Below are 27,946 nucleotides of genomic sequence, written 5' to 3'. Positions count from 1 at the left end.
ACGAGCACCTGGGACGCGCCAACAGATGTAGCAACCATGGGATCGGCCCCCTCCAAAACATTACGCCTGTCACGAAACCGCACCCCATAAATCATCCATCAATAAATCATTCATCGGATGAAGGCGGTGTTTTGTTGTTGTTACTTCTTTCCCGTGCGACAGCGTACCGCCGGGAACGGGCAAAATGAGTCACTGATTACCCTACTTAGTGGGCCATTTTCACCGCCGGCACTAATCACGGCCGCTGGAGGATGTGTACATCGTGCCATCGAGCCACGATTGCACCAGTGTGTACCGGCGCCTCAATGAAGCTATAACTGTCAACGCGATCCAAACATACCTGATTTGCTGTTAACTCTTCGCATCCGGATAGATCCATCAGATCGAACGCCATCAGTGGTGACGGTGGCGGATGAACGATTCTGGACTCCGGCAAGATCTGGGTCGGCAGACCGTTCAGCTCAGCCCGACCGGACGCAAGATGTTTTGCCTGGGGAACGAGTTCTTATCAACTGGCGAGCGAAAGAGACAGAATACACGACCTCTAGCAGCATTCCAGAACCGTTACTTTTTGAAACAGCTAACCTGCGCCAAGTATCAACATCCCGTAGCAAACGAGGCAAGACGGACGGGTACGGGGAATGTATCTACTGTTAGAATTCCTCGCCACTCAGGGAATTGCTTCCTGTTCTGGCTGCAAACCAGCCCGCCGCTCGGCCAAACGCGAAAGGATGTTATCAATTAGTGCGCATCCTCAGCATCCTCGTTTCTGCTGCATGTTCTGCTCAATCGGCCATACCCATTACTCAACCGGCTTTTACCCGGATATTACACAACAGCAGGTCTGTGGCAAGACCCGGGCATGCCTCAAGCGCACGTCACCGGGGACTGCTATTTCCGCAACTGTCACCAAGGCGCACGGCATCAAGAAAGTAGCGCCGCAGGCACGAATTAACGCTCAAGAAATTACAACGGTACAAAACAGCCGCACTATGTCGCGGATCTAACCACACCTGATTGGAGAAATAGCAGGCAATAGCACGTCTGTGCCAAGGTCATCAATCGGCACGTCCTGCCATCCTTTCTTGCAAACCGAGCGACCGAGCGTTCGAGGTGAATATTCTCGGAAAAGGTTGACACGCGGCGAAAGTTTTTCGGGCGTTCGCTGGTACGGGTGCTGACGGTAAATTCGGGAAGTACCAAGTACGTCCGGGATGCGTCAGCAGGGTGAGCACGCGAAAGCGTGTTTAATTAAGTTTGGGTGAAATTAATTTAAAAGGCTTGCACAATGACGCACGACAAGAAGGAAGGATGCTGTGATAAAGAGGATTAATCTGTTTAGAAATGAGGAATTTGTTAAACGCAGTGAAACTAGACGTATGCATGTTTGAAGGCTTTAAGGTCTACTCTTATCAAAGTAGACATACATAAGAATGAAGCAAATGTGTAGATAGCAGCATACAAACATAATGAAATTTTGAGCACCTCTACAAGAAGAAATCTTATTTATTTGTTCACCTCAACTAAAGCATGAAATTAGAATTTTTGCATGATTTATGTCTAAAGCAAAATATAACTAGTTGTTCATTGGATATTAATAACATTGCTACATATTGTGCACTATTGTTCAAACGAAATAGTTGTATTTACATTAAGGAGGTTCGCAAAAAAGCAGACTCGTGCCTAGAATTTCATAGTAAGCAATCCAAAATACATCATAAAAGATCACTTACAAAGAATAATTTTTGTTACAATAAGGAAAATTGTTGCATGATACGTTGAAGAAATGAAAAGACACTGTTTTGAGGCACTCGTCTTCTTATGTGTTGTAAGTTCTCTATCCTTTATAATTCTTCAGAAGTTCTTCAATAGCTTATTTGCTATAGATACCTAACCACTACGTTTACTACGCTGGTTACTTTATATCATGTAAGGAATACCTCGTCTTTTGTCGATAATTTCATTTTCCTTGTTAATGGTTCTATGTAAAGGGTTACCATTACAATCCTAGATTGACTAGACCTAACATTACTGAGTGACAGAACAATTACACAAAACAATTTGCTTTCAAATTGTTGTTTTTTTTGCCATTCGTAACACTCAACCTCAACAACAATTTATCATCCAACCCTCATGTTTTACCTTTCCACGTCAATGTTGCATTCTCTTTATCACAATACACTGAAAATTATGAGTCCCTTGCGGCAGTCGATGCTTGCTGGCAGGGTTTGATTTAGTGTTTATTGAATTTCGTCTCGGATTCAACCATTTCCACACATACCGGTACGGTAACTTGAAAATGAAAACGGTTATCCCGCGCGTTCCTGCGGGCAAATTCGAATGCAATCCATTTAAGCGATGCGCCCGCAAACCGAGCGCACGAAATCGCCCGCCAAAGACGCTACACTCGCCACAACTTTCTATCCGCTAATATGCTACCATTGAAATGTACCGACCCAAGGTACGGTGCAGCGTCGAAAACGCGCCTCCATTCAGAAGCTGCCCGAACCGTGGTGCGGTGGCGCGAGTTCACGCGAGTTCACTTTCACATTTTACATCAACACGACCAGCGGCCAGCTAGTGGGGTATCTGGGTGGGGGAGCCGCGTCACCGTACAGTACAAAATAATGCCCCTTCATCGCACATGGAACACAAAATAATCGAACAAAAAAAAAAAGAAGTAAACGGGATACAAGGTGCAAGAAGTTGGCCAAAGGTTGGGTGGGGAAGCGACTAGCTCACGGGAGTCGCGAACCTTACTGGTCCAGAGGGGGAGTGAAGTGAAGAGAAAAGGGACTCTGGATGTGTGTGTGTGTGTGTGTGTGTGTGTGTGTGTGTGTGTGTGTGTGTGTGTGTGTGTGTGTGTAAATACGATTCGATAAACATATATTTAACTCACTTTCATCCTATTCTCATCGTATTGACACATGGCAGCCGTTCACTTGGGGGCACACAAGCGGGAACCACGCAGCTCAAATGCACTCTAGACAGTCTAGAAAGCCCGAGTGATCGTGGTTTAGTGGTTTATAGCAGACAAAACATACCTAAAGACACACACACACACACACACAGGGGCATAAAATTGTCCAGAGGATTTGCCTAACCCTCGTCACACATGATTAGTGTCCCTACCATGTTCTGCTTCGGCACTCTCCCGTAGTTCTTCCGTTCGCTGTCGCCGAATGGCTTGATTTCACGCGACATGTGACACAGATGGTGACATGCGTCATCCTTTCTGCCGAATCGGAATTCAAGCGTGCCGTGCCGTGACGGGTCGTCGCTCGATAGAAGTGAAAGCCCTCGCGTCGCTGCTGCTGATACTTCTGCTGTCCCATGGTGCTGGGGCGACACATATATGCACATAACTCTGGCACCAAAATTGGCTCTGTCAAAGGAAATCGATATTTGCTCAAGTTCCGAACCGGTGGATTTGAAATTGGTCGACCTCCCAATAAAATCGGTAACAATAGAATCAACATTTGCAAACCGGGGACAGGTTTTGGGACAGGAGTTTCGTTGCAGCGGAGTTGGGCGGTTTGTTTGTTTTGCATAGAAAGTGCTTCGCCGGAGTGGGGGATGATGGCATTTGTTTAATTTACTATGCGAATTATACGTTTCTGCTTTCTTCGCATCATGAGGTAAGCGTTAAGCGATTGGTTTGATGTCTCCTTTCGAAGGAGACAATAGACAGTGGAGTTTTTTTTTAAGATTCAACTTGAAAATGTAGTGCCTCTAATCGTATATTGCTTATTCAAGAAACATTCTTCTACTACTGTGAAATACTTCGACACAAATGATAGACCAAAACAGTATCAAGCAACACAAAACCTTCCTCAAGGCGTTGGCCTATCAAAGGCGCTACTGCTTCTCCTCCATAAAACCTCCTACCTTCTACCACCTTAACAAGGCACTGGTCCGACCAGATTCTCCCTGATTTGTATACGCTAATTCGTGAAAATAATAATGCCTAATTGTAGCCGGTGGAAGTTGGCTGCAATCATCCACACTAGCGGGATCCATCACCTCCAATAGAACCCCGTTCCATCCAAGTTCTCCCTCCCCAACAATCCGGACACGTAGTATGCGTAAGAATCCGGTTGGTTGGAGAAATGAAAATCCGCAGTGTGTGCGAATGATGCTGGGCTATGTTTGTGCCGTGCCAAACGAATACGGCCCCCGTGAGGTCAAATACCTTCTAACGGCTCCCAGAGACCGATCGTGCTCGTGGGACGGGAGAGCAACAAAAAAGCCTCCGAAGGGGAGCGTTTTTGTTTCATTTCTAGCCCCAAGACGCCACCCAGCATGGGCGTGGAAAGAGCTGAGGAAAAGCGTCTGTTTGTGTGAGTAGAGGCAAAAATGAGGCAAAAAAGCGTGAATCTGTTTATTACCATAGCGGGCGGGCTCCTAATGCTGCCGGCTCAATCAATCAGGTGGATAATGGGTGCAGATTGTAGCCGCTGGAGGACAAAATCGGTACGGTTTGATGTGTTTTTTTTATTATTATTTCGCACGTCTTCGCCCCTTGTACAATAAATGTGTCACCTTTAGTTGCCTTTAGTGTTTCCTGTTTTCGCAACAACACAGCTATGCAAATAGATGTCCACTTTTACTTTTCGGCAAACAAACAATGCTGCATGCGACACAAAGAAAGGGAGTGATAAGTGTGAGGCGTCTTACTCGTTGTGCCTTTATGGTAAGAACGGTTTAAGCTTGACATCGTACGCGTACACACCAGACGTTCCGATATGTCACGCACAGTGATACGATCGTTACGGAACGGAAACTTAAAGGCAAACAAAAAGCAACGGCGAGAAGGACAGAAGACAGCGCCGTGCATAAATTCAACCGTGCATCGTCAATGAAGAGAAAGCGTCGATATCGGCACCTTCCGTTCGCTTAGAAAATTGGCATCGAAAAACTGTATCCACCCACCGACGCCAGGGTGATCGGCTTCTGGCTTCAGTTGCTCGAGGAAAAACGGTTTTTGCTGTAGAGGAAAATAGCTGCTACCATCTTGCTGCAGCATTTTTTTCCCCCCAAATGCACGGAAGTATCCACGTGCCAGTTCCTTTCTGCTAGACAGCGACTCGTATTGATAGTTTCGCCCCGAACCTTACCTTAGCATTAATCGAGCTTAATACAATCCACACGATTTATCTCTCGCTCCATTCCCGCGGCACTGAGCCGATACTCGGGAACGATACCGGCCTAGCCGAATAAGGCGCGTCACGCTTTTTCCTCACCATTTCCACCCCATTACGTACGGAGGAATCCCGCACTGGGAAGCGGGAAACTTAACTTTCCATTCTTAAAGCGCGATCGGCTAGGTGATTGTGTGTTCGAATCGGTTTCAATTTCTCTCCCCCAAACCGTAGGCACTAAACAGCAAATGGAACGGATAGACCGAACGGTATCAATCAACGGGGAAATGGAGTGCGCCCGGATCGATGGAAAATTTTGATTTCAAGTGCATTCACGACATCCGGGAAATTGGGGAGGGAAACAATGTGGAATTTGATTACTGAGTGCACTAGATCTCCTTTTGGACAATGGACTTCCCTCTGTTTCTCATCTTAATCGACAGCTGAGACTATGTTCACGATAAAAATCATTCACAACCGCTGGAAAGAGAGAGAGAGAGAGAGAGAGAGAGCGAGAAAGAGAGAGAGAGAAACAACTCCAAACCACATAGATCACATCCATCGATGATCGGTTTCGATTTCTTTCCGATCGATCGATTGCTTACTCACACACATACACATATCGAATATCGTGGCCACTGCAACCCGACCGAAGCGCAAAAGTCAATGTCCAAAATTACCGGGCTGCCGAAATCTATCTACCCCTTTCCTCCCCTTCTAAAACTGCTGGCGCCATATATTGATGACCAAAAGTGGCTTACGATGATTTCAATGGAAAGTGAAAACTGGTCGTCAATGGGTTGCCCATTTTTTCACATTTGCCACCCCATTCTTCTTTTGTGGTGTGCTGTCTACTGTGTTTTTTTTTCGCAACAATCAAACTGACATTTCGGTGATAATGGGCGATTGACCACGGATGAGTTCATCTTCTTCCGCATGAGGGGTAGCCCCTGTCAACGGGAAGCTATTTTTTTCTTTCATGATGATCCTTCTTGTAGTGTTTGCTTCTTCGTTTGAATCTTTGCTTTGCGGCGACCGCCCATGCATCATGCATGTGCGAGGATATGTTTTCCAAAACCTGGGATCCCATCGCATCAGGTCTTTCTGCCGAATCTTCCACATTCCACATTGTTTGTGGCCCGTGAAAGGGAACCGTGGTGAATGGTTGGGTAGAGAAATTTCCCATAATTAACCACGCGCTGCATGATAGGGTGAAGTACCAAAAATAGCTCTACCAACCAGTAAAGTGTAATGCTTGCCTGTCCTTTCCTTAACTGCGCGATTGTTGTTGCTGCGTGGCTGCATTTGCGTCACTATTCCGCAATTAATGATCGTGCTGCATCACGTTATTAAAAGTTGATTTTTGTTTTTTTTTTTGCAAGATCATATTTACGACACAAAGAGGTGTGAGAAGTATGTGTTGTTTCTTCATACAAAATGCCCAAAAACTGTGGCATTAAAACCGGTTCATTCTTAAGCCTTGTAACAATCTCCTTCGCCTTTGTTTGTGAATGTCCTGTGTTTGCGTCTGAAAGTATTTATTTCGTGGAAGAGCTACTCGCTTCTGTCATGTCAGAGGCACGGAGAAAGTTGTACCAAAAACAACTACACCCGGAACGGATCTCCCGCATCCAGACCGCATCAAAGCCTTGTGCGCGCGGTTAACATTCACCAACGGCGCACGGTTAAAGTGCAACGTAACGCGGCAATCACGTTCGTTTTTTTTTGGTTCCGTTCTCGCGCGGAAGACTTATCAGATGGTGAGGCCGTGGCAGCATGCTGCTTGCACAGAACATGCAATAACCTTCACAGTATCGATCGCTAGGCGTAGGATGAACAGCATAGGAAAGAGGGCCAACGGGAGAGGACCATTCGGGTTAGCTTCTAGCATTCGGGAATGAACGATACCGGCTTTGGTGGTTGAAACTCGTAGTTCTTTGAAGGAAACCAGTCCTAGATTTATTGCCCATTGCCTTAGCACTGACGAGTATGAAGCGCTTTAAAACAGGCGTAAAGAATAGAGAAGTGGTATGCTTGAAAAGAATGTTGGATTATACAACTTTATTGCGCTTGATTCCTGCTGTTAGACGTGGCATCGAGTTTCACCAGTCAACTCAACAAGTGCCTCATGACGTTGCATGACTAAACAGATATCTTTTCGTAGCTTCATTGCATAAAGAGGTTTCTACAAATTGAGATGTTCTAATGTGTACAATATTTCCAGATTTCACTATCGGCAATGGTTGACTCCACATGAATTTAAAGAAATTAAATCTCAATGTTTCAATCCAAATATTCACAACTAGAACAACGTTGCGGAACAACATCTCTTGTTCATAACATCCTGTTTGTATATTGAAAAGGACCATCTAGCTCTGTATATTTAAAAAAGAAAGTCATTCCATTGTCTCAATAGCTCCAAATGAAACAATTCCTCAATATCTTGACATTCCTGTTCACCCTGGTGAACCGGTCGGATTATCGCGATCGTTTTCCCTTTCATTACACACGACGAGAATCATCTTACTCTTACGCACCTCAGCTCCCGCCTTTCGCATAGCTTTGCCGCGCTCAACTTGTCACAGATCTCCGCTGGAACGTAAATAAATTCCCCACCGAAAGAAGGCTAGTAGAGGCAAGGCAACAAGGCAACCGCCTCACGCCACGTCTTGTCGTCCCGGCCCGGGCAGTAATTGTTTCACTAACCTACATCACCGCACGCCCGGGCCTCGGTGGATGACCGAAATCATAAACCGTCAAATTCATCCACCAGACCATTTCCGCGTGCCGGAGCAGCACAGCCGGAGAGACTGCGCGAAACCAAACAACCTTCCCCGAAAAAAAAGCAGAACGAACACGAACGCGACGGAAAACATTAAACGGAACGTTCCATTGACTCTGACGGTTTGTTGTCTGCTTTCGGTGACCGTCTTGGTTAGGAAACCGGAAAGCAGCTAATCCAAACTGGTGCGAGCATTTGTGTGTCTGTTGTTTTAAGCGAAAACGTCAAACGCCCAAAACCCCACGGCAGACCGGTGGTTTGATGTCATCCGTCAACGGTGAGCAACTGCGGGTAGCAGCGAGGTGACTTTATGTGTGTACTATGTTTGCCTCGTCGCTTCTTTTGCACGGAACCGGGTCGAGGTTACGGAAGCTCGATTGCACTGCCGGCAATCACCTGAGGAGAGTATTAAAACATTTATGCCACAACATCATGGCTACACTTGTCCGCCGGCATTCGTGCTGCCATATTTTGGAGCAGTCGCCTGTACCAAGTTGTCCGGTGTACCCATTTCCTGTCAAACGGAACTGTGGTAGTGCTTCTTTTTTGTTGTAGCACCGATTGCACCATTTTTTGAATTTTATTACATTTTTCTTTCGCGTCTACCCACCAGCTGAGCATTTTCCCACAATCGACCGGGGCAATGTGGACGGTTGGGACGGCCAATTCGTCCCAAAAAACGACCAAACGTCACGTTTTAGGGATGGTAGGGAAAAAAAGCTTTGGCCGTACTTCGTGTCAGCTATGACGCAGGTTGCAACTGGGAGGGATGCAAAATTGCACTTGCAAAAAACGTAATGCGGCAGTCGATTTACTGCTCACATCATCTGTCACTGCAGAGAGATTGCATTTACGATACAGATGCTCTGATGAAAGCAGAAAATCAGAGGTTTTTTTATTGCCCTTTCATGTTTGCTGATTGAGGAAGACGTTTCCCCAAAAATGGGAAAATATAATGAGAAATGCTATAATTACTTTTTTAATTTTTTTTTTGTGGAACAGCGAAAGTAAGTCAATCTTAGGCTTTCAATGAGGATACCCTAATTATTGGGCCCATGTTTATGACATTCATCAGCGAGCCCAAACAACCCTTATCATGCGCACATAAATTTAATTTAAATGCAAACATAATTAATCACAGCGTTTGGTTGGAAAATCAGTGGACAGCAGTTTTCCCTTTTTCCCCCAATTGGATCGTTGGAATCAATTTTCTCTGCCCCTCAATCGGGGAACTTCATCTAGGCCACGGGAGATCCAGTTCCGCTACGTCCCAATTCTGTCAGCCCGCTGCTGGCACCGGAACGCGGAACGAAAATTCACTTTTCACCAACAACACCATCTCACTAGCCAAAACGGTTACGGTTCGTAGTGCAGATCACAGTTTCACTGGCAATGTGGAAAACTAGCCCGAAAGTGAAGCAAAAGCTACTTGAGCATGATCATGATTGCACACACACACAAACATACACCCCCATTAGGAAGGAGGAATAATGGGGAACTAGCAAGTTGGCAGAAACCCTTCTTGGGATTGTTCTTTGCATTGCGCCCCGGGTAGCTTAGCCTGCTGGTGATGGTAACGCTTTCTTGCATTTGAAAGGGAAATTCCCACTTTTTCCAATGATTTCCTACCGCCTACCAAGACACGGTGAGCTTTATTCTGAGCTGCTCAATTGAAATGCTGCTTAGAAACAGGGGAAACCGATCCGGTAGGTTGGTTTTACCAACGATTTTTTTCCGATTCGAATCAACAACCGCATTGTTGCTTTTCCTTTCATTTTGATTCCGTTCTTATCGGGTTACGGGAGGGGTGTGGGAGTTTATTTTCCTTTTCATGTTTATTGGCTTCATGGCTTTATTTTTCCGGTATCCGGCGGGGCAAATTATCCGCGGTCTGTCGAACACGCAAAACAAACATTGTATCACCAAGTGGATGGGGTGGGGATTGTATTGTTTTCCCAATTCCCCCCACCGAGCGAGAAGCAACGTTATAAAATTAGCAACCGGTCAATTTCCGTTCCGTTTATTGGCGGGCCGGGTTTTTGCTATTTTTGGATAATAACAGCCATTCCGCCTTATCGGAAAGGGAAAGTATTGTTTGTGTGTGTGTGTAAATGGGTTTTTTTCTTTGTTTTGGGGTGGAGGAAAAATTAGAGGGTTTTACAAAGTTTCCCTCAAAATTTACCTGTGCGTGTTTGGGCTGACCCAATCTGTGCTCATTTTGCATTCATCCGGGTGACCGGAGACTGATGAGATGTAAAACTAAACCAAAAAGAAAAGCGTCCCAGTTGTGAGGGTGGAGGGTTTTTTTGCAACGAAAACCTGCAACAACCCTGATGAAAGGTATTATTTTCCCCCGCAAGGCCACAGGATCTGTGTGCAATTATTATTCGTACCGAAAATGTTACAGGTGACCATTTTCTCATCAAACCGTTCCTTGCCATGTTGATGTTCTTTTTTTCCTGTTTGTTTTAAAATTCCATCCCACGCGTTGGTGTGCGTGTCAAAAATTTTCAACCCACAACAGTATTGGGTGGGGTAAACAAAAACAACAACCCTTTAGGTATTAATGCGTCCCCCATGATCGTAAAACAAAGTTCGCTTCGGAAACCCGCGCACTGTTTGTTTTGGTCCATCGCAAATGGAACAATGACGTCGTTTGCTGGCAAAGCATTTGCCAATTTGCCGTTTTGTGCTGTAAAGGGGGGGTAACAGCAACAAAAAAGAAAGGACAAAATCAATCATAACGGGCTGAGCAGAACGTGTAATGGAACGGATCTATGGTACGTGGGATTTGTGTATGTGTGTAGAGAGTAAAATAAAGAGAGGCGGCAATAGAAATAACAAACCCGCCGCGAGGGCCCACAGTAAACGGAATTTGTTTGGTTTGGTACAGAGAGGAAAGCAATATTGTTGCGTTCAGTCGAGGCAATGTCAAATATATTTTTGTTATTAAATTCATATATATATAATAAAATAAACGTTTCCCATGGAATTGATAATCCACGATGAATAGACAATGGATACTATACATTATTAGACTGATAAATCATATGCATTACTAACAGTTTATGATCTTTTGTCTATTTCCAGGTAAGGTCATTTCTTCAACAACCAAAACCTTTACCAACCCAAAAGAATATGCGACTGCATACTAAACATCAGCCCGTAATTGATGTTTGTTCATTCATACCGTGAGTACGCAGCACAACAACTCTAGCGAGAAAGATCGCCAGACTAGCCCCGGAGCCATGACACAAGCCATACTAAAACCCAAACCGTTCTTAACTCCGTCATCGGAATACGAAATCAGGTTCTAACCCCCGTCCAATGATCTCGGGACTCCTCACAGCTGCATCAGATCTAGAAGCTTTGAAACACAGTTAGCAAAATGCATGGATTGCAATCCAAGGGGTGAAATGATAATTTTAATGGACAACGGTGGCTTCCCGAGTGGCCCTGCACACGATCTCCTGGGCGCTACCTAAGCTCTCTCTCTGTCTCTCTCAAAGTCTTCTTCCCCAACTTCCCGCTGCACCCAAAGGGCTCCCCTCTGCCATGTGTATCCATTACCGTGTAAAACCGACGCCTTCGCTGGACATCGCTCTCGGTCTCGGTAAACACGTCCAGGACACTTCTCACTGAAGACGGACAGCAATCAATCACGTCCGGGATGTTTCGCCCCGAATCGTTCGCGTTGTGGTTGTGTCGTGCCTAGAATGTACCAGCGAAGCCGCACAACAATCAATGCTAGCGTAGCGATGGAGCATTTGTCGCACGGACGGCACGCAAACGCATTTGCAGCAGCAACATACGCGACGGATATGTATGGCGCACTTGTGTGCGCACGATTGCCGGCACCCTTCTCCCCATGTACCCGCCCTGTTGGCTGTCCCACATTTGACCGCCGTTTGCGGCGGGCCGAGCGAAAACCGGGCAGAGGAATCCAGGACATAACGGGAATAACGAGTCGGGCCAGCTCCAGCGCGAGCGCACCTTCCCCGCCCGTATGCGTGTGAGTGCCCGCATGCCTGCACCTCGTGTTGGCAGGAGGGGCAGGGAAGCGCATATGCGGCCGATGCGCACCCGGCTGGGCGTGCTGAACGGTTTGACAAACTAACACATCCCTTCCACCCTTTCACCTGGGCACAGTACTTCCTCAGCACGGGGCCCAGCGATGACGTTCGAAACGCCTGAATGGGTTCTCACCTGCTTATCGTGCTATCGTTCGAAATCGAAACCCATTGACGAGCTACAGCGGTAGGGGTTGCAGCTTAAAATTGCACAGAATCAGAGTGCTCTTATTCATTCTTAGTTCTATTAATTTCTCAAGACAAACGTCTTTTCCGTGAACAAAATACTCAATTCAGATGAATTTTACTCCCATGTGGGAATGTCTCATTTGTCGTTACTAATCATAATAATTTAATTTGAAACTCGATTTGAGAATCTTATTCTTCTTCTTCTTATTGTTTACCCCAACAACCGTAGTGAGTCTAGGACTGCTATAAATCATGAAAGGATTTGTATTTCTATGACCTACGACCTATTTATGATAGCTTGGGCCCAAACAGAATTTCAATCCATTTCGACCATATTGTTAAGTCGTACGATCTCAATCGTAAAACATTTGTATGAACTCAATGGTTTTTTGAAATCTAAAATGCTTTCATTTCTAGACAAGATAAAATATAAATTATAACATCTACCAAGTTATGTATCTTACCAATATTAGAAATTATTTAAAATTTACAGCTCAATCAATGTTGTTACTGCATTTGTGTGTATCAAAATCAATTGCCTGGCATTATGCGCGATTCGCCCCGAATTATTGATCTTCAGTACAAATTGCGCAAGCAACCCCTGCCCCACAGCATGCAAATCATCTTCCAACGAGTGTGCGACCGAAACAGGTTGCCGTTCGCATGCCACTCTCTGCACCGCTCACCTGGAGCAATTAATTTACATATCCGCGTTAGAAGTGGGCAGCGTAGTAGCGCCCGAATTGAACCACAATACCGTTTCCGTTTCTCCCATCTCCAAGAAGGCGGTGGTGAGCTGTAAACAATGCTTGATCTGAACAATTATTTTTAAATCACTGTCGACGATCATGTTTGATCTGTTTCGTTTGTTTCGTACGCTTAAAATTCTTGCTAACGCACTTCAGAACCGGGTCAAGCCGCTGGCCGACGATGGGCCGGTACGGAGCAACTTAATTTGTTTCCCTCAAATCCACCACCTGCCACCGGAATGCAGCTCTATTTATAGTCGTATTCTACCGTTTTGTTTTATTGCTGTGTACGTTTATTTTCCACAATCAAATCGATTGATCGGGCTGGTTGTTTGAAAAAGCGTGTTGATGCTTCTCACCAACAGCATTGGGCGGAATTTATGCTTCGAAGAAATACGATACCTCACGCATTACACTCACACACACACTCGCATGGACAAACAGCCAGAGCCAAGAGCGACCACGATCGACAACTTTCCTTCCAATGTGTCATCAAATTCCCGTTCCGATTCAATGATATTCACTTTCTGCCACTGCCGGTAGCTGGCTGTCGGGTGGGATGACCTAGAAAAGGGGCGTCAGGTTGACTTTACAATTTTCTAATTCACGCCAGACGCCACTCATTTCTTTTCGGGGGCTTTGGCTTGAACTGGACCGCAAAGCTGTGTGTGCAAATTATCACACCCGATCGCCGTCCCGATGTTCGCTGGATGGACGGCCGATCGGGCAAGAATTTCTTGCCCGCCTGACCCAGTTTTTGTCGGCTTATGCTTTTCTTTACGACGGAGGCAGCGCATATAACTCACAGGAGCTTTTGCCTCCCCAGAACAAGCGTTCTAATCGCAAGCGGGAGAAAACGGTAAAACGCCCGAAAACGATTTGCTTGGGCAGGCAAATTTGCTTACGCCACCATTCGCTTATCGTCCCGTTGCGTTCTGGTGGGAAATTATAAATGATAGCTGGCTTGGCCATAATTTCGGATGCGGAATTTTCGCACAGTTCGCTCATTAAGGCCACACCGATTGGGCGCTTATTGTCTCGCTGCTTGGCTTTTGGGGCGAGAAGCCGGCTGCTGGCGATATTATGCATGCTGATTCGATCGTCCGTCAGATCGTTTGGACAAACAGTTAGCAGTTGCTTTTGGTGGCGAAGGAGGAAAGGCTAAGCTTCCCGGAAGAACCTTTCGGGTATAGGGTTTTTTTTTTTGGCAACAATTTCCCACGTCACTGGTGCGTTACTAAATGCGGCAATTTGTCGGCGTTAATGAAGCGGCGCCAACCTCGAGATCACTCCATTATGCTTTGCGAGCTGAAAAGCGGGCAGTGGGAAGAAGTTCTTCCAACTTTACGACCATTTCCATCCACAATAACTCATCTCGCTCGCTATCAAGGAACACCGTTCCTTTCCTCTGTGCACGTTAATCGATTCAATTGATCGGTTTGAATTGGCCGACACGCGCATATGCATAAACGCGCCTCAAAGCAAAACGTGCACTGTTGCACTGGCCACGAACGCGTGTATCGCTCGATCGGTATCAGTACCGGTACCGCTAGGTCCCGGAATGATCTTCGTTCTTCGCCAACTAATCATGTAGAACGAATCTTCCGCACGCTGATCGAGGCCAAACGCTACGATTGGTGGATACCGTTGTGATAACACTGACTAATAGAACAACATATTTCACGATTGGTTCGGAAAGTCCGAGTAGAGGGAAGAATTTAGAAACACAGCCCTCCTCTTCTACCCCTTTCGCTTCCCACCATCAAACACTTCCAGAAACCATCGCTGACCCAAAAATGGACGAACGACAAAATTGGGTCAGTGTGGGCTTGTGGCGCTTCCCGCAACGTTCTAGCCCGGTGTGATGTAATCGGGCGGAACCAAAACGAACCAAAAAAAATGAACAGAATAGAAACCAACAAAACACATAATGGATCAATTTTATGAAGATATAAAGCAGCGCGGTGTACAATACGCTCATTAGAAAATACTGTTACCGGCACGCTTTTACGATCCGCCGAGCTTTGTATTATTTATGCTGTGTTTAATCGAGCAACACTTTCTGCGTGAGTGCTAGAGCCGAGGGGGGGGGGGGAAGACCGTTGGCGTGTGTAAAGATTTATTTTATGTAACACACTTCAATCTGGATCTGGATCAATTGCTCAAGGGGCGTTACTATCTCAATGTGGCGCTGATTACATTGAGTGTTAGCTTAATTTAAATTGGACTTTCGACCTGAAAACGATTGTTCAAATTAAGTTGTTACTTAAAAAGTAATTCAAATTATAGCACAATTTTGCTTACATGAACATGAAGATTGATAGCAAATGATTCGACGCATTTTAGTAAATGGAATTAAAATGAAAATATATTTCAATTTTAATAAATTTTGCTTCAAATTCAACAGGGTATGATTCAGAAACAAAGAAATGATATTCTAAAATTTACATTTACATATTCACAGAAATATCAATCCCTCCGATAAATTACACTCATAAAACAAAATTGTAAAATGACATTAAATGATACATATGTTTTATTGAATATTATTAAATTTAACCCTAGCTCTGTCATTCCATAATATTCAATAAGAATCTTAAAATAAGATTCAGCTTCTAAAGAATAATTATATTTTTGCATATTGGTACCTAGTTAAGATATTAGTGATTAGTTTTTTGCTTGTGTAGAACATTCGAATCAATTTTTCGTTTACAAAATAACACTTAATTCATTTTATTACAGAGTTGACTTCACTGTCTTGATGCTTTACCTTCTCAGGAAAGCTCCTTGTCGTGAGGAGCGATTGTAGGTTGTTTTAGGTTTTATCAAAGATCATCTGTTTACTCATCAAAACACAAAACATTTCAATCACAAATGACAATAAATATTCACTCAACTTTTTTGAGCCCATTTTATTATTCTGATTGACAGAAATTATTCTGATTGATAGCATTTTTCTGTTGGTTTCTTGTTTCGTTGGAAAATTCATACAATGATAAGTTTTCTATCCACCATTCCACCGCATCGAAAACTTTTTTACTGAATTTTGCTGTTTGCAGTCCGTATTTAATTGTTTAAATACTTGCGTTACTTAAGAGTTAATGTAACTCTAAAGTTTCTAATTTTAAATACGACTCAAACACATCAATGCTCATCTTCTATTACTCTTCCTCCGCAACCTCTCCAAACTTTCTAGCGTGAGGGAAATAGGTGAAAGACAAATTTGCCTGTTACGAGTCATAAATCACACGCAAGTGTTCACGCTGCTCGCCCGGTTTGCGCGAACCATCGGACCCATTATTCACACCGACGCCCAATTAGAGGAACATATGTTCCCAAATTCATTACCACCCACCACCAGCACCATCGAGGGCTCATCAGGGCCGGGCTCAGTAATAAAGAAAAGGGTGTCAAACATTATGCCACCGCCGATTATGCTACCAACGTTGCGGGCACCTTTCGGATAAATGGCACTCTTCATCTCTTTCGCACCCCAGGAACAGCAACAGCTCAATGTCCACCCGGACTGGCCGCAATCGACCCGGTTTCACGCACGCACGCCAAACCGCCAAAGCAGTGTGTGAGCGTGATGATAACTCGGTCACCGGCCGGCTAGCGTGAGCTATTCCACTTCCACTCGCCGGCCAAATGTTGACCCCAATAGTGTACCAAGCGAGGCGCGCCCGGCCGTGCCGTCCAACATCGTAAATTAGCCCGCTCAAAGTAACCGATCCGACCGAGTGGCCACAGATAAGGTACCGGGCGATATGGGCGATATGGTCCGGCAGCTTCACGCGAACCCCCGGGGCGGGCCAAATCCAACGCCGAATTTGAGATTATCGCATCGGAAGAAAACACAGGAAAAAAGGGGTGTCGATCTTTCGCTTATTAGCTCAATCTTTGGCTCTCTTCTCAAGTAGGAACACGTAAACAGATGGTGAACAAATTTGACACCACCGTATTGTTTGCTTCCGGTGATCATTACGTCCATCATCGCACCATCTTTTCGGACACCTCGTAAAACCAGAACGTCCATCCTCGTATTGCCGTCTTCCCGGTGCTGGCGTACCGCACACGGTGCAGAAGAAAAGCCATCCCCAAATGGCAGGCAAATGTTTCGATCCACGACCGATGATCGACTTTATTTATGACTTCCGATTGCTGCCGCTGGGCAACGAGGAGGTCAGTCAGTCAATCAGAATGTGGTTGTGTGGGGTCTTGCCCGTGTAACCCCTCCAGCGCGCGATCGCGATCATCATCATCGCCGAAGCGCTTATCATCAATTATGCTTTCGCGGCTACCCGACCCAAAGGGAATTCGTGGCCTTTCATAACCGTCGCAACCCGTCGCACTTGCTCGACATTGATCGTGCGACCCGCTGACACCGACGAGGCAGCCGAACCCTGTGTGCCACGTTTCGGGTGGGTGGGAATAGCTTTTCCCTTCGGACGGGCAACACTCTCCCTCCCGCCTCGATGGAAACCCACGGGAAGATGGAAAAGCAAAATAAACAGAGCAAGAAATGACGGCAAAAGAGAAAGCCGCCAACGGAGCTGCCGGGGCGCGTCACGCGAGCAGCGACGATGGTCCCGCGGGATGGGTGGATGAGTTTTGTTGTTGTTTTCGACAGTGACCGTCAAGGTTGCGTTTCTTGAGCGCCCAGTGAGGCTGAGTGTGTCGTGGGGCGAGAGAAAGGGTTAGATCGCTTGAAAATGAATGCAAGGAATGTGGCTATCGTTCTGTTAGCTGTCGGCGCTACTTCTGTTGCTTGTTTGTTAGTCAAAGATTTCAACGGGAGATATCGGTGTGTGCTTAGCATTGGAATGATGACAATGAATAGTTTTATTTTGATTGAAAGTTTCATTTGTTTTCCACCGCTTCTTTATCTATTTTATCAATATTCAACACTGAATGTATTTAATTGGTTCAGAGGTACATGAAGCTTCAATTTACTGAGTGATCTAGCCACTTCTATGCCATAAGCTCCCGTATAATCATGGCACATTGTCATCATTATAACTATTGAAATCATTAAAAACAATGTCATTGAAATAGTTGAAAAGAAATTAATATAATCGAGGAAGTTTTCTAATATGATTAAGCCACAACCAATCAAATAAGAAAGGCTTGAGTTAAATTACGATCAATTACAAAACTCTGTACTGATATAATGAATGATACTTGAAGATACTGATAACGAAGATGTATGTGGCATTCATCAAAGCTACTCACAAATAATTACATTAAATATGTTCAGATGTTCTTAATATTATAGTACCGAGATTCTACAGAGTTTTGCTCCAAATCCTGCCCAAAAGTTCTGCAGAACACAAGGACTAAGAACTTTTGAAGCCATTTTAACACTATAAGCAGATATTTCAAACCTGTAAATGGAATGACAATGAAACGCCCTATGTTGAGCTGTCTAATAAATCACTTTAAATGCAAAATATACGTACTATTTGATATCCCAAATGCCAATGTTTTATGCAATCAAAAATGCCAGAAAGATCAAACAAGAATGTCAAACCTAATACCATGGATATGTTTGCTAATACGAACCGCTCAGCACCATATTAATGTTAAAGCGTGAATAATCCTCCGTCGGGTAGGTCGTACCGACTTCGTTTTTGCAGCTCGTTTCCAAAACAAAGGTCAACTCCGTAGCACAAAGCATAACCTACCAGTCTACCAACAAATTGAATTCCACCCAAACCCACACTGGACACAGGACAGCTAATTTTCCGCATCATCTCACTAGATACGGTCGGTACGCAAACAAAAAAACAATGCTCGTCCTGTCTTTTTCACTTGCCATACATTTGGCTTTGGATTTAAAATGGACCAAGCGGCCGAAGCAGCATGAAATGAAAATTTTAAAAGATCCCGCTCTCATTGCAGGCCCTTGGGGCCTTTACACCAATATATACTTATTTTTAAAGCTGCCTCATTTATGTCCACCATCAACCGTGCTTTAATGACTCTGAGCAGGCTGAGATAACAAATTTTCCGCTTATCCAAAATCATCACCTTTTTTGCGGGAGGATTGCGCAAAGCACTAAAAGAACTAATCAAAATGATTTTTTTGTTTTCGCTTTTTGTTCTGTTGTGCCATTAAACACCTCTGCATTGTGAAAGAGTTTATACAAAACAAAGCGAGAAAGAAGAATAAATGCCCCACCCAAGAACACAAATAAAGCGAGGACACTAAAACTCATCGTACCCTGGACGGCCCACAATAAAGCTTCCATCCCCGCTTAGGTCCATTTCATCGTCAGGCCTTCCAAAAGGATGATGGTGCAGCTTTTCGTACAACTCTTTCGCTTTTATTTCGGCTCAGCTAAAGTGTGGAGACGCCCTCACAACTCGCTGTGGCCCGAGCAAGTACAATAAGAAATGCACCATTTTATGTACCACTGAAGGCAGGTAAGGGCATTCCTCGCTCGCGCCCCCCCGAAACGCTTCCGAGCGCTTCCGAAACGCCCGTAGAATGGGACCAATTTTTCAACCTGTGAACCCTTGGCCCAATTACTTGGGTGATTAATGGACTCGTGTGCTGTTGTTTTTCCCTCATCGAATCGTCCTCCCTTCGCGCACCGTGCAACATCCCACTCCCAATCGTCATCATCGTCGGGAGAGTCAGTGCATTAAGTGGATCGTTTTAGAAGAGACTTATTATAAATTTGCTACGCCCGCTACCCGCTACTCCCCGGGCCTTCTCAGGTTGGGAAGGATTGAAATAAGAGCGCAACTGTTTGATTTATTGCAGCTGCTGGCTTTTGTGTAACAGCTTTCGGTAATATCTTTATATCGGCGTCTACCGGCCGGCTTCCTAATTACTGTTCCGAGAGCATGGAACAGCCTGGACGGATGGATGATTAATGGTGCGCACGGTCGGATTCGGGATGTCTGCAGGAGGTCTGCTCGGGAGAGCATTTGAGATTGATTTCTATCACTTACTGGCGATTCGTTTCACCTTCAATTGCACATCGCTTGGCACGGCGGGAAGAAAGGGCATTTGTTTCCCATTTGGAAGATTGTAACATGGTAAGAAACGAAATGTAAGTCCTTATCAATCATGCAACTATTTTTCTCTATTGAAAAGAACCTCCAAAGAAACTCCTAACGTTAATCTCATTTTGAAGTGTAATGTCCAAATTAATTTACCAACCTTAAAACGGTTCATTTTTCATTCATAACAATCTTCCGTAATATCACGCCCCTTATCAAATTTGAATTTTATCTTCCTGCCCTTAAGCTTCCTCAACATCTTCCGAATGAATTGTAATGAACGACTACACTATGCTGAACAATGCAATGTTAATCCACTTTATCTTCATCCCGATGCTTCACTTCTAGCAGCGAAGCAGACGGCAGAATAATTCGCTGTTTAAACGAAGCGTTACGCCAAACACAAGGAAGCGTCGTTTTGTTGAGCCTGAGCAAAATGGCACATTTCCAAGCAGCAAAATTTCACCACCGGTTGACGGGGCGGCGCGGGTAAATTGTTTTGGCACCGAGCCAATCGTGCCAAGCCGGGGCTTCGCTTCACGACGCGTAAACGCTCACCAGTGTCTCATTAGCAGCCAATCGTCCTCGACGGTACGGCGAAAACCGAAATATATATAACCGAGCACCGAACGAGGATATATTTATTCATGAAAAGCAAACGATAACGTGGTTTTGGTTATGTTTATCAACCGCACCAGTGAAAAGGGATACACCGAAACTGGTGCTCCCTTCTGTCGTTTGCATGGGATTTCCTCCCCGGGCACAATTGAATAAGGAACGACATTTTTGCACAAAATTTGCCTTCATTTTACACGCAAACGCTGCCCGTCGTTCGCTGTCGCTTCGGAACGTTCGCCTAACTATTTCGCCTTAATTTTTCGAATTATACGGTTGGGATTTGCAGCTCCAAAGACAGATCATAGAATGGCATTTTAACGCGCCGTGTAGGGCGAAGCGTAATTCAGCCTCTCGGGCCACAGGCGGATCAAAATTAGATTAACACCACAAAACACTGCAGTGGTACGGAGCCGGCCTGCTTCCTGGTAGTAGTATTAGTAGTAGTAGTAGGCTCCTGTCGGGGGCGTAGAAGTGAACATTCGCTTTTCGGAAGGACAATCGAAAGCCAGGTTGCACGGCAGGCAGACCCACACCCGGGCTTGGGATGCAGACAAACGAGCTTAATGAAAGAAAATTCAGGTCACTACCCGGGAGAGAAACAACGAGCATATCGGGTGAAATAGTTAGCACAGGTACATGTGTGCCTTTTTGGGGCATGGTGCGGTACGGGGGCTTGTTTTGTGCCAGCTTACAGTGGAGCTTGTAGGCGTATTAGGTTGCTAAGGGTGATAATGCCACTTTTGGATGCCATTTTGAGTGCGTTCTGTTGTAGTGTGGAGCATTAGTACGTTCGTAAATATGGAATACTTGGAATTCATTTTCATTGAATCATTGCAGCTGCTGTACCTTAACAAAACTGTTAAAATAATTATAAAAAATAAGGTAAACTTGAGTGAAATATTTAACGTATAATAAAAACTAACATATTCACTTTAATAATATGACCTCCATCCATATCCTGATTTCCAGCAAAGCTCAAGTAAACATCATTAAATTTTTAGTTTTTCTTCGTTCTTTTGCTTGCTTAAAGTGACTTTAACTAATTTTGAAAGCTCAAAAACTCATTAATAACATGCTCTTTCTTCAGATTTATGAATGTGATATCATTTTTTTTAATTACCACTTATGATAAGTGACAAAAGCGTTTACTATCACATTTATCAATTCATTGAAACGATGCTGTCGTGTTAGCAAAAAATATATAATACAATAGTCATTAAAAATTTGGTATTTGTTTAGGAAAGCAAGTAACCGAAAAACCATATTTAATCAGTTTTGGATTTTACTTAGATTTTTCTATAATTTTAATGTTTCATCAATCATCAATTGTATCATAAATTCCAATTGGACAAGAAAGTGAATTATGACTCCCAAGCGCCCTGTCTCTCAACTTTGCTTCCATAATGTTAACCTCCCGAACGATCGAAACCTCCCTCCCAACGCACGCATTTATTATGCACCAAATCGGTGCCAGCTTCTCATTTTCACTTTCGTGCCACGGGGGTTTCACTTTTCACACCACCCCTCCTTAGCACGCAAAGAACAGCACCGGTGCCCGATAAAACAAAGCGTGTGGTACATTGAAATTAATGATGCGCTCAGCTTCACGCCCCCCGCCAATGTGCGACAAAAGCTCCGATCTGGTGGCAAAAAACTTTCCTCCCTTCATTATTCCCGCAATAGCACCGATTTTGCATGCGCCAAGTGCCCAATTTCTCAGCCCGCCCATCCAACCGCCTTTGTGACGACATTTTACAATTCAAGTTCATGAGAGGGGAGGCAAAATTTTGCACTCACTTACAAGGGGTGTGAGTGTGCGCCGCGTGTGAAATGCAGCGCCCAAGAGGTCGACACCTTCCCGGGGGTGGACGGGAGGCCTGGGAAAAATTAATTGCTTACGCCCTCCGGCACGCGATTACGTGCGAGTTTGTTTTTTTTTCTTCGTTTTCTTTCCACAACAACCATCCCTAACATTCGCTCGCCGCCATTTCCCCATTGATCGATAACATCTGCCTTCTGGCACCGGCCACGAACGTTTGATGACGTTCAAAGTCGTCAACGTTCTCTAGCGGCTCTTCTTTACACCGGCCTGGGACGATTTATGAATTTTTACTCGCTCGATTGGTTGGGACGTTTTCCGCAACCGACGAGAGACGGGCGGAAAAATCAGAAGAAAAGTAAATTAATTTTTCAATGCTCATTTTGTAACGATAAAAATGCGGGCGTGCTTCGCGCGTCCTTCACGGTCCCTTCAATTTACAACCTATTTTGCAGCAGCACACACACACACACGCACACAGCTTCAGCGTAGAATTAATCTTGCGCCATTTCTCGCCAAACACTTACGCCGTGACGTCAAAGCACACGTGTGTTTGTTCCCCTTCTCCCAGGCTCTGTGCCCTGTGTGTTCGTGAGCTGATTGTAATTCTTCCTGCCTGCACCTCCGACCTTCCAGAAAAGCTCACTACCCATCCACCAACCCACCCATCCAACTCGCATACGGAGCGAGCGAGGTCATACTCCCCTGCACAGCACAAAATTCTCTGCAAACATTTACCTTTGCCATTTCCGGTTGGCCTTTCACACACACACTCTCACACTGCTTTTTGATAGGGAAAGTAAAGGGAGAGTTGTGTAGGTAGTGGGGGTGGATTACACCTGGTAGAATAAAATAAATACGCAAAAGGCATATCGTTTGGATTATGGGCGAAGGATAACAAACACACAAACACACGCAGACACACGCTCACACCTGCAGGCAGGACTTGGTTGCTCACCCGACAAGAATCAGAAGAAACGAGAAACGATGGCGGGGTGGGCTTACCAGCACAGTTTGCACACATCTTTTGCCATTTTATTACGCATTTGGCGAGTGGTTTATTAATATAGAACGATGTTGGCGATGTTGGCACGTACCCGTAAGGCTTTGAGGGTGTCTCTTCTCCCTCTCTCTCTCTCTCGGTGGGGTTCTTTCGAAGGAAAATATAACCAGCTGAAGAGGGCAAACATTGGAATAAATATTGTGCGCAGCATTTCCCGCCGGCTGGTTGAAGGATTGATTGGGAATGGCAAAAACGATTTTCCGCCGGCTTTTTTTCGATCAATTCGTTGTGATAAGCTGTAAGGTGTAACAAGGTGTAAGCAACATATCATTAAAATGTATTTTAATGATTACATACGAAATGATTAATCACTGTTGGGTTTCAGGGCTATTGGGAAAAGATTATGTTTACATTTTATTTTAATTATTTTTAACAATGTTTTGGATTAATTTCCCAATGCTTTCCCAAAATTGATTTGTAATGCTACTGGTACTACCTACTGCTCATATAATCGCCCAACGCCCAACATGAACAAGCTCAGCACAAAATCCCTTCCCTTGCTAATCCAGCACTTTGTTGCGGCCACTGATTTTCCGTTGAATCCGTCCGCCCACGTTGGGTGTTTTGGCGAACCTTTTTTTTTTTTTTAAACGTAACCCATGAAACATGGTGCAATATACTACGTGACCATGCCGGCACGTATGGGAAATTGTCCCTGCACTACTGCTCCCTGGAATTACGAAAACACAAACACATACACGTACCGGAACATGTCACCATACATCCCACTGTGTGGGAAAACCGATCGAACCTCCCAGTAGTGTCCGTAGGCTAATGGTGGCAGTTTGATTTTTTCCCCCTCGCTTGCCTCGTATGAAAACGGTCACTAAACCGTAACGAATGCAATGTGATCCTTGCCACTATGTTTCCCCAATGCTTTAGTCTTCCCGACGCCCACGGAAAATCGATACATTCTTTCAAGAGCAGCCGGAAGCAGACGGGATGCTGTATGGAAACGCTTTTTTTGTTATTTTACTCCATGCAAGGAGAGTGTTGTACAGTGGCCACCTTCTTTCTACACCTACAGCACACACACACACTCACACACAAAAGCGACAGTAAAATTTACTGTTTACCCAGCGCTGCAGCAGAACAAGCACACTGCAGATGGAAAGGACGCCCCCACTGCGCCGGCAAATGCTGCTCGCGCTTCACGAGTCACGTACCATATTCAGCAGCAAAGGCATCGTTCTCCTTGCTTTGCCGGGTCAACGAGGCAGAACAGCTCTCACCGTTCGCATGCAACCATTTTTATTATAGCTTTCACAGTCCTTTTTTCTTCCTTTTGCCATTTCGTCTCTAACCCTGCCTGTTCTCCCTTTCTTCTCTTCTCCAGAGAGCCGGAAACTGTTCGGTGGGTACCGAATTACGCCAAAGTTCTGCAATGCTACGCGGTCGCTGCTGAAACGTGAGCCAGAGCGCCGGGGCCCCACGATCTGCATGTTCAATCACGAGTGCTTCCAGCGGCAGGGCGAGGTGGTCGGTGCCTGCATGGATGGGTTCCTGTTCGGGACGTGCTGTGAGCTGCCGCTCACGAAGGACACGCTAGCGAACGCGGATGCACTGATGGAGCAGGCGAACGCCACCGAGCAGACGGGCCAATCGTCCCTTAGCTCGGCCATTGCCAGTCAGTATGAAAAGTTCGGCAGCCAGGTATCGGGCGGTGGCTATGGGGAGGGTGTTGTGGTACAGATGGAGCAGGATCCACCGAAGCCCGATTCGTACGAAACGGACACGAGCGGAGGATACATGGCAACGAGCGAAAAAATCAAACCACTCTACCAGAAGATCCAGAACAACAACTACATCGTGAATGACGATCTGGACGAGGACATTGTGCTGAACAGTATCGGTGCGAACAAGTACGATGTGGCGAGCGATGCGGTGTCGGTGTATTCACCCTCGACCAACAAAATCAAGACGGAAAGCGAAGAGCTGCCGCCGTCTTCGTCGCTAGGCTACCCGTCCACCACCGAGTCGGACGAGACGCACTACGTGCAGGTGAACAAGGACGGCGTGTACAGTGCGGAAATCCCATCCCTGCTGAGTGCGTACGGTGAGACGAGCTCCGGCGAAAGCTCCGGCCCTAGCTCGTCGGCCATTTCGACGGAAACGAGCACCGACATTACGGCGACAGGTGTGCAGCAGATTGCGAATCAAATCTTCCAGGAGAACAGCCAATTCTTCGATCACAGTGACATTACGCATCCGGCGGCTGAAACGGATCTGCTGAACGAGCACGGTACGGTTGATCAGAGCTACGCCAACCCGAACGACTTCTCCGGGGTGCCGCAAGCGTCCCAATCCGTCCCGCAGCCGCCGGCGCCGACGGTCAAGCCGGCGAAGGTGACGTACCCTAAGCCGCAGTTTAAACCGCGCCCGAAACCAACGCAACCGAGCTCGAACGAATCGGGCAGCCAGTACGTGCTGGTGCAGACCATCTCGAACGATACGAAGAATGACACGCAGGCCAAGCCGACCGTTTCCATGAACAATATCCCTTCGATTGAGTCGATCATACTGATGCTGAACGATTCCAATGTTGGACCGCAGTACGAAACCGATGACGGTGCCAACGCGACAAAGGCGACGTTTGAGGCGTCCACTGTACCGTCCACGTACGGTACGGCTGCGATCGATTACGACAAGTACGGACCGACCAGCTTCTACATCACGAAGCCGCAGAAAACGGAAGCTCCAACGGTTACGCATACGACCAGCAATGTCCCGTCGACGAGCTACGTGTACAGTCCGAAACCGACGAAACGACCCACGTTGGAGCCGGTGGTAGTGCAGGCGACGCTGCTAACGAACAGTGCCGTTGCATCGTACGGAGGATCGCAGCAAAATGACCCACAACCCTCATCCACTCATCGGCCACCACCAACGAAGATCATCGTGACGGCAAGCACATCGAAGCGCCCGGTTCTGATCACCACTGACACGCTGGCTAGCGCTGGCTACTACACCGGACCAACCAGACCCGCCTCCACAGTGGCCGTTTCATCCGTGCAGCCAACGAAGAAGATCACAACGATCGCAACGAAGCGCCCGATCGCTACCACGATCAAGCTGCCCGAGTACATCGTACAGTCGTCCACCCTGTCCCACCAGAACCCGTCCACACTGGCCAACGTAAACTACATCCAGATTGCCTCAGCGTCCGACAATCCCTCGCCCACCGTGCACATTACACCGAAACCAGTGGTTGGACTGGTGACATCCTCCACCTGGAACAGCAACAACAAACTTGGATCCTCGGTCGCCCCGGGCAGCTCGCGGCCCGGTTTCTACGAAAACACACCACCCGTCTACCTGTCCTCGATGGCAGACTTTGAAGATGAGGGCTACTTTGGTTCGACGAGTCGTCCAGCGCTAGACAACGGCGTTACCTCTACCTCTATCTACACGATCGTGGATAGTAACAACAATAAGATCAGCAACTTTGCCTCCTCCACGTACGCACCTTACGGGCCGACGGCATCGTACGGCTCTACGCCATCCTATCCGATCCGAGTGCCACCGAACCAGCCAAGTCTGCAGACGTACGGACCACCGTCGCCCGTTGAGGTGTCCACGCTCAAGAACGAACTCTACACGACACCGGACGACATCAACAACTTCCCGCCGGTGCGCAACCCGAACCTGAACCTGACGGACGCTACCACGATGTCGAACATTACGAAGATTGAGTCAGGTTTGTACGGTACGCCGGCCAGCGAGGAGGACAAGGTGAACATGCTCGTCAACAAGATCGTGCAATCGTTCAACGGGAACTTGGAGGAGTTGGAGCAAATTCTGAAGGATCGTAGGAACCTCACAGTTACCAGCACGGCTGGAGCGCTGGCAGCGACTACTGAGAGCACGCCATCTTCCGTTTCGTCCACGAGTGAAGGATCTACTCCCACTTCAAGCACAACCGCGAAGCCGAAGAAGAAGAAGAAGCGCCCGAGTGGTAACAAAAAGCCATCCAATGCCACGACCACGTCAAGCTCGTCCAGCAGTGGAACGAAGAAGCCAACGGCGAAACCGACTGTACTGGCCGATAGTGCTACCAGCACCGGAACTTCCGTGAAACCTTCCTCGCGTCCATCGAAGAAACCAACCAAGGTACGACGGCCGAGCAACTCCACCAAGCCAACGTCAGCATCCAAGCCAACGTCCGCCACCACGCTCAGCAAACCCATTGCCAGCGACACCCCTGTCAAGCCTGCCAAACCCTCCAGCACGAAGCCGAAACCATCCACTGCTGCAACCAGCACACGCCCGAAACCTTCCACCGCAACGAAACCCTCCACCAGCGGCGGCAGCACCACCAAGAAGCCGGTCCGCACGTCCACCTCCACCAAGCGGCCGACGCGCAAACCGAGCACCCGGCCGACGCTGGCCGACGCCGACCTGACCACCACCCAGCTGACGACGACGCGCAAGCCGACCAAGGTAGGGCAGTGCGCTTACCGATACGGGGCATGCATGGCACACAAAAGTTAGCAACTCCACTTTT

The 27,946-nt window shown here is 46.4% G+C and overlaps 1 protein-coding gene across 1 annotated transcript in view; it reads left to right on the top strand.

Annotated features, from left to right (window-relative positions):
• Positions 1-27,946, top strand: part of LOC1279956 (serine protease filzig) — a 38,058-nt gene that overhangs the window by 6,021 nt on the left and 4,091 nt on the right. The window contains exon 2 of the mRNA XM_061658196.1: positions 24,779-27,882. Coding sequence (XP_061514180.1) covers positions 24,779-27,882 — 3,104 coding nt within the window. The remainder of the gene's footprint in view (positions 1-24,778; positions 27,883-27,946) is intronic.

Source organism: Anopheles gambiae, chromosome 3 (assembly GCF_943734735.2).
Source record: "Anopheles gambiae chromosome 3, idAnoGambNW_F1_1, whole genome shotgun sequence".
Taxonomy (NCBI): domain Eukaryota; kingdom Metazoa; phylum Arthropoda; class Insecta; order Diptera; family Culicidae; genus Anopheles; species Anopheles gambiae.
Note: the sequence above shows the minus strand (reverse complement) of the source record. Positions and strands in the feature narration are given on the sequence as shown.